General features: G+C 42.2%; 1 protein-coding gene across 2 annotated transcripts; it reads right to left on the minus strand.

The window, feature by feature from the left end:
* Window positions 1-386: 386 nt before the first annotated feature.
* Window positions 387-5,809, minus strand: LOC123119045 (3beta-hydroxysteroid-dehydrogenase/decarboxylase). Of its 2 annotated transcripts, XM_044538693.1 has the most exons (8): window positions 5,391-5,806; window positions 5,004-5,093; window positions 4,781-4,914; window positions 4,468-4,626; window positions 1,481-1,603; window positions 1,325-1,404; window positions 752-959; window positions 387-661 (listed from the first exon to the last, which is right to left on the minus strand). In XM_044538693.1, the coding sequence occupies exons 1-8, from the start codon at window positions 5,650-5,652 to the stop codon at window positions 614-616; spliced, it is 1,104 nt and encodes a 367-aa protein (XP_044394628.1). In that variant the 5' UTR covers window positions 5,653-5,806; the 3' UTR covers window positions 387-613. The 2 variants fall into 2 exon arrangements, with proteins under 2 accessions (XP_044394628.1, XP_044394629.1); XM_044538694.1 differs by having other exon boundaries at window positions 387-959; window positions 5,391-5,809.
* Between the last annotated feature and the right edge of the window lie 2,602 nt (window positions 5,810-8,411).

Here is an 8,411-nt window from a genome sequence, read left to right on the forward strand (position 1 = left end):
ACTAAGTGTCGGAATTGGCGGAATGACAAGATGCTAAGCACATAGTCACCAACATGCATCGAGTCCTCAAAACAAGCAAGGTGGAATGGGCAAGTTGTGCAAAATAAAGCTTGACTTCTTGAGCAAGACTTCAAAATGGTTGAAGGTTTGGACTTTATTATATTGATATAAGCACCCATAGCTAGACAATAAGATTTTAGAATCTTGTTTCTTATGACAACTGCCATAATACCATCTTAAAAGTGGATGTCAATATTGTTTTTTCTATGTGGTAAAATAATTGAACTTGTTTATGTCGAACAACCAAGTTATGTTTCTAAACTTGACCCTACGCCAAGCGCTCCTTTAGAAGTTAGCCACAAAATTCTTCAATAGTGAAAGGATTAACCACACATCAAAGTAATTAATTTCAACTATTACATGTATGTGTTCTTTTCTTGGCGCACTATTCATGGTAATATGTGCAATAGATTGTGAATCTTATTATGGTCCAGTATTGCCACCACATTTCAACCACTAATAGAAAGACAGATATCTAGACATTGCTTGGTGTAGACAGTTGACGTTTCTTAATTGTGCACCCTCTTTCTTCTAAAATAAAAATGTGCATATCTCATGCTCTTAATCGCCTGTAGAAATCAGTAGTCATCTTTACTCCCTCCTAACAATGGAGATCACAAAAAGTGTTAGAAAATTAAATTAAAAAAATACTAAGTACATATAGTGAATCAATAGAAGATGACGTAACAACCTTGAGTGACACTATTGGTTTGTAACCAAGTTGTTGAGCAGCATTGTTGCAGTTGAATGTTCTATTCAGCGTCGCATACTTAATGCTTGCGGAAGTTAGCATGCCAGGTTGACGCATTCCATAGTGAGAGAATATATTATGGTAGCTCCAATCTACCAGATATGTTATTGGCTTGAGAAAATATGAAGGTATTCTTAATCTGAATCGGCTGCAAAAGGAATGTCATGAACTTAGCTTTCTATGCAGTCTGTTATTGTCGTGTTAGAAATAGATAAATTAGTGTCCTAACTAAAATGTAAATATAATGTTACATTATGTTGGTAATAGCTTAATATGTATATGGCTAATAAATATAGATAACAATGAAGTAATGTGGCTATTTATTCAAAAAATGCAAGACAATACATGTACTATTTTTTACAACCAATCCACAAATATAATTTGTGCACACATTGTTCGGAAAACCATAATTTAGAGGGATAAGATAATACAAGCATGTCTCCACCTATTTAAGTTGCTTAGGTATGTTGTTGATAAAAACTGTAAACTAGGAAAGTAATAGGGAAATATTACCTTTTGTATCCAAGTTCTTCCAAAATCATATAAACAAAGTCCCACATATTTACAGGCTCCATATTTGTTATAAAATAGGCCTGTAAACAAATTAAAGATGTCACGAGAATAATAAGGTGAATTACATATTTGTAGCTCATTGATAAATATATTTACTTTGCCTCCACTTCTCTTTGCACCGTCTATGGTAGAAAGAGTTTTCTCAGCACATACATGACCATGCGCTACATTCTCAACATATACAAAATCATCACAATTCTTGCCATCACCAACAATGATCTGCACCAATAAACACTAGGTCATTTACTTCAAACCGAAATACAACAAACTTTATTATACTTAAAGTTTTCTTCTAAACATTATTTTCTTGATAAGTTATTCAAGTAAAAAACCTTTCCCTTCAATATTGTATATCCTATTTTGGACCCATCTCTAGAGGCATTTGCTAAAAAGCCTAATCCAGTTCAGTAGCCTAGAGGCCCAGATCCACTGCCCCTTGGGACATGCCTTCTCCACCAAGTGTTTGTGGTTAGGTAATCGTGGCTGCCTCCATCCCAGCTGGCATAGAGGTGCATGCTCAGTGTTTCCCTACAGTGAAACTGAAGTAGCTGGTCGTTGCTGCAATGGGTGGTGTGCTACTTGATGGGATGTATCTAAGTGTGTATGGGGCTTTTGGTTGGCTTCCACAAAAAGCTACCTGACTCAGGCATTGGATTTTGAAGGCTTGAGGTCAGGAACGTTGCCCGAGCAAGGAGCTGCCTATTAGAGCATCTCCAGCCGCGCCCCCAACAGGCCCCCCAGGCCACTTTTTCGGCGCTGGCGCCAAAAAAACGCCCCAGTCGCGCCCCCAGGACGCCGAAAAGCACCGGTTCGGCCCTTTTTTCCGCCCGGCGATCACAGGCCGAACCCAGCGCACTGGGGGGGGGCATTGGGGGCTCCGGCGCAAGGGAAAAGCGCGGCTGGCCCACACCGTCAGGTGAAAAGTCAAGATTTTCTTCCCCGACTCGCCTCCCGCCCCCCGCGCCCTCGGCCGCCACTAGCTATATCCCGGCGCCGCCCGACAGCGATGAGGATGCTTGCGTACGGAGCTCCCGGTGATTCACTCGACGACTATGTGCGCATGGCCGTGTCCACCAGCATAGAGTGTTTCTACAAGTTTTGTCGGGCAGTGGTGGCAGTGTTTGGACCGCAATACTTGAGAACACCCAATGCGGAAGACACTGCTCGGATCCTAGCACAGAATGCAGCAAGAGGATTTCCTGGGATGCTTGGAAGCATCGACTGTATGCATTGGAAATGGAAGAATTGCCCATTTGCTTGGCAGGGGATGTACAAAGGCGCCAAAGGGGGTTGCAGTGTGGTACTTGAGGCGGTGGCCACACAGGACCTCTGGATTTGGCACTCCTTCTTTGGTATGCCAGGAACTCACAATGACATCAACGTGCTGCAGTGCTCTCCTGTCTTTGCCAAGCTTGTTGAAGGTCATTCTCCTCCGGTGAACTTCGAGATCAATGGGCGGCATTACAACAAGGGGTACTATCTAGCTGATGGCATCTATCCGAGATGGTCGACATTTGTGAAAACCATCTCAAACCCTGTGGCAGGAGGCAAGAAAGCCTGGTTTGCGAAGATTCAGGAGGCTTGCATGAAGGATGTCGAGCGGGCATTTGGTGTGCTCCAATCTCGATTTGCTGTTGTCCGGTACCCCGCTCAGACCTGGTCGAAAGATCAAATGTGGGAGATCATGACTTGCTGTGTCATCTTGCACAACATGATCATCGAAAGCGAGCAAGAAGACCCCGTGTTTGACACTGAACCATACTACACGCAAGGCCCTCTAGCCGAAGTTGATCACCAGCTACCGGCAACCTGGACTGCCTACCTCAGTATGCATCAGGAGATCCGAGACCCACAGGTGCACCATCAGCTGCAGCATGATCTGGTGGAGCACCTATGGAGGCTCAAGGGCGACGCCGGGCGCGACGTGTGATGAAATATGAATTTTTATTTGTTGAACTATATAATTTGTATTGAACTATTTGTTGTTGTACTATTTTGTTGAAGTATTTGATTTTTCTGTGATGAAATATGTGATAAAAATATTTAAATGTTCATAATTCAAAGCCGAGCCACGGCGAACCACGCTGAATATGGGCCTATTCTCGCCCATATGGGCCCTTTATTCGCCGAAAGTGGGCTGAAAAGTGGGCCAATTTCGGCGCCTGGGGGCGACGGCTGGGCGCAAAACCGCCCCCAGCACGGATTTAGCGCCGGCTCGCCCCCAGGGTGCGATTTTTATGCGTCCCGAGGGGCCAACGGCTGGAGATGCTCTTAAGACTCCATCCAAATAGCCCCTATGCGTGCTTGTAATTTTGATGGCCAGGTAGTTTTCATTTGACTATGCTCAGGGCCTATTTACCTTGGTAGATTGCAGTTGCCTTAGTTTTGACTGGGTCCTTCCAATTAATCAAATCCTATATACTTAAGAGAGTGATCATCAATAACTTATTTATCTCAACATGCAAGCATGCCACATCACCATGTAATTATGGATGGGATAAGACCCACCGCAACATGCAACCATTCATTAAAAAAGACTTACCAGCACATGCAACCATGCATTGGAACATATATTTTTATCACATTATTTTGCTTCTATTCAATAAATATTTTACAACTATACATAATCAAATATAACAAGTCATATGTATTTTTAATTTTGGGTAGTCACATGTTATAATCTAAATATTTATATTCCACACAATCAAATTCATTGAAATGTATTGCAATCGGTTACTGCAGAAATGCGCGGGGTATCATCTAGTTTTGCAAGACTTTCTACCCACTTTTGTTCATAAAAAGGCTAATGCCATTCCATGGCCCTTTCTCCATTGTTCTTGAAGAGAAGCATGGTGTGTGTGATTATTCGACTATGTCCTATCTCAATGCGTGAGGTAACTGAATTTTTCCACCATATTCATGAGGAAGCTACAACTAAGGTTGCACATCGCAAACTTCTGTTTGTGTCCAAGACACTCTAATTAACAGAGGTGGTACACAACAAAGATTGCTGCAAATATTTAGTTTTATAGAACTATGTATTCAGTGATTTTCTTATATTATGTGCAATAACATGTACTTACCATCATTCCTCCATAAGATACTAAAATTGGCACTATCGTGTCTCCAGGACCAAAAATGCTGCCAGGACGTATACAGCAAGTGAGAAGCTCATTTCTTCCGTTGGACTTTATCACCATCTTTTCTGCTTCTGCCTTTGTCTCTGTGTATGCGTCGGGAAACTAATAAACAGAAAACCACATGGTAAATGTAAAAACAAAGAATAATAAGTGATATGTATAAAGCTGATGATGAAGTAATATGAAATGGATGCAGTAACAAGCAAATCGACTAAATTAAACTGACTTGTTCAATTATGTGGGGGCAAAACCATACCTTATCTGGATACGGTGTAGATTCGTCTACGCCAAAGAGGCCATGAACTCCATCGAATACAACTCCACTGGAACTAGTATATATGAGTGTTTTAACCTTGCATGTGTTACAAGCCTCGATGACATTCCTTGTACCTGTGCTAAAATAAGATGTTTAATTTGTGAGTAAATTGAATCTAACAGCCCCCCTGCTCAAAATAGGATTACTTCTACTGATGACGTACCCTCGACATTAACCTTGTAATGAAGTTGGAAGTTGTTGTTGGTATGATCCGCCGCAGCAGTGTGGAAAACAGTATCTACCCCTTCCAAAGCTACAGGGCATAAGATCAACTAATTGGCACATAGGAAAATGTCACTCGTGTAGCCTTGTTGTCAAAACTCCATGAAAATTACGTCTTGTTGGAGTTCAAGAAAAATACATTTTTTAACACGCTTGCATTTGGTAGTGCCTTATAAAGATGCTATCAACCACAAGTATACGTTCGGAAGCAAAAACAGGGTGTCTGCCGTATCTCTCAAAAGATCGAGTGGGCGTTCAAGAAAAATAGAAGTAAATAAATACTTCTTCCTAGGATGTGTGTGTGTGTGTGTCAAAATAATACGAGTACCTTTTGTAAGCTGGGCTAATTCGCAGACGTCGACAGAGAAGTAGGCGGCGCGGCCATCGCGGAGGGCAGCGCCCAGGAGTCCATCACTCTCGGCAGGAGACAGGGCAGCCTGGGGGCCAAGGTCGGTGATCCGCACACACCAATCTCCCGAGCCGAGCAGCGCCGTCACCAGGTGACTCGCCATGAATCCCCGCCCACCGGTCACCGCGCACAAACGACGTGGTTCCCGGCGGTCGCAGCCGCCAACCGGGCACATATCCATGGATGAGCTAGCTAGTGGCACTGCTAGCTACCGTCAAGTACTTGCTTCCCTCTGTCTTGTGTATTTAGCCGCCTTAGCAGCCAATGTTAGCCGAAGGCCTAGAGCCGGAATTCCACAGGGAAAACACCACTGCAATATAAGAGCTGCTCGCATTTAAAAAAAAAGAGGATTACCTCGGGCCTCTGCATCACCATGATACACACAGCCATCTTTATTAATTATTCATCAGAGTCTGACAAAATTAATACAAGGATCAACCCGAAGCCCCCTTCTAGGCGAACAAAGTCAGTACACCTGCACCAATACAGATGTGCCTTATCCGCATAATAGACACGATCTAATCCACATTAATGTTTCTAGATGCGAGGAATATAATAGCCCACATTAGCTCAATGGATTTCCCAATTTTCATTTACTTTTCCTTCCCCTGTACATTCATTCTTTACAAACTACAAAATTAATAAAAATGCACGTAATAGGGATTTCCTGCTGTTTTACAGTAAAAAAATGGCCACCTTAGCTGGAGCCACGTGTAGCTTGATACTCAATTCTATTAAACTGGAGCTAGTAGTCAAATTACCAAACAGTCTATCTAAATGTGCCTTAATTATTGCACATCTAAGCGAATCAATCAAACATAAAAAGAAAAGAAAAAAAATACTCGTACAAATATCCGAATAAAATTAATGACATAAGACTTAGTGCAATACTTAGGGCATTTGTAGATGTGTTTTAACAAGACCATACGATTGAGAATCCCACAACCAGCGCAAGCACAAATTTGGTGCTCGAGCACCCGTTTATTTCAATCCCAAAATATCTCCTGAAATTCCATAGTGCTTCTACTACTTCAACTAATCCACTACTAAGACCTCCTGTAGTAAGGGCATCATAGGTATTATTGGTGGCAATTGCATAGTATTAATTTAGAAAAGAGAAGATGCTAGTACTCGATACTAACGTGGAGATAGAGATAACTACTCGATAAAACTTGACGTAATGCCGGGAGGCAATTTGTGGCACACAGGTGCGGGGAACCCGAACCTATTTTTTCTTTTGACTTTCACATTTGAATCTATTATATCATTTGAACCAAAAGTCCAGTTTTAAGTTTCGGTTGCATATTCGTATCCCTTGTGACGAGGGATTTGAAATGAGACCACTTTTGGGTATGTTTTGAGAAGTTTTACAAACTTCGTCAGATTTCAATTACTGAAATCTAATATAAACGACAAATTAACTAAGTTTAAAAAACTAAAACTTAGAATTGTGCAGGGTATCAAACAAGTTTGCAAATCATGAAGCAATCATGCAGCCAGGCACGGCTAGGCAGCTGACTGCCCTTGCGGATTAACTGTGTGCCCTTGCGGATTTCTGTGTAATGTCGCCCAAATGTTATACTGTCTCATGCTTGTGTACGTTGATGTTCATATGGTATAAGATTTGCTATTATATTGTGCTTAGTTGGTAAGTAAAAGTGAGGTTGATTGCTAAATACTAAAAGTTAGACGTGGGTCTAACGCAGAAATAGTCAGCATAATTTTCTTATTAGCAGCCCACGTGGTCTACAAAGTCAGCAGCCACATCCCTCTCTGTCATGATCGTGGTCTGTGTACCGAAGATTTATTTGTCGCACTCGTGGTTACACGAGATTCTCCAGTTAGGTCGCACTCGTGGTTGACCCATGCATGGACTGCTATAGCATGGCGTAATTTTCTACTCGCGGCACGAGCGAGGAAGCTACACGTAGGATACGTTTCCAGTTTGAGCTTAGACTTAAATGCATGCAAGCTACTCTTTGATGGACTAAGAGTAGACAGAAGGCAGTTTCATTGCATGTGGCGTTTGTATACTTATCTTTCTTAATTAAAAATAAATAAATAAAAGAGAGTTGCAAGTCAAGTTTGTATTGAGTGGGAAGATGCGAATCAAGTTTGTATTGAGTGGGAAGATGCTTTCAGGCATCTCCAACATTGACCCGCAAATTTGCTCTAGTATCCGTCCGCGGACAGTAGGACCAGTCCATGGAAACGGATACGGGAGTCGACCATCTAAGCTGCCGCGTACAATTCAACCACTGTTTGAACTAACCGGACGAAATTCATGCAAATCATTCATACATAGCATGCAAACAAAGTCTAGTAAAATAATATTCAAATTCAATGAGATTAACCAGATATTCAACTAGCTTTTCTTGAACGGATCATGTCGTCCCACACATACTGCCCCTTCAGCTTCATCCAACAGTGTATATATGTAAATGATTGTCCCTCTATCATGTGGTACATTACCACAACGCGTATGGGCTGCATAATGTGTAGAGCAACATTGCATGAACGAATGAATCAACACGTTGAGTAAGAAGAAGCAAAACTTATGATCTCTTCGGCTGCCGCGCTCAATGGACAGCTGCCCTCCAACATATTAACGGTGCCACAAAACTTGGTGACTTTGTTTGGATGGCGTACCATCGATACAATAACGAGCTCATATTGCGATCATGGATGATGTGCATGTTGTAGGGTCCAATGTGCTTTTGCGCGTGAAACGAATCATGCATGCACTGCCAGAACGGCCCCCTTTGCTCCTGCCTACAAAGTCCACGAATACGGCCAACCAAGCATCGCACAACAACTCATCCATCATGGTCGAGTAGCCGGCCATCCTTCGTACTATAAAATAATGACATGGCGTCCGAAAATAAGCTAAATGGCATTTGACCAAACATCTATCGGGTGTGATGACCGCCATGGATGATA

The sequence above is a fragment of the Triticum aestivum genome, chromosome 5D, assembly GCF_018294505.1.
Source record: "Triticum aestivum cultivar Chinese Spring chromosome 5D, IWGSC CS RefSeq v2.1, whole genome shotgun sequence".
Taxonomy (NCBI): Eukaryota; Viridiplantae; Streptophyta; class Magnoliopsida; order Poales; family Poaceae; genus Triticum; species Triticum aestivum.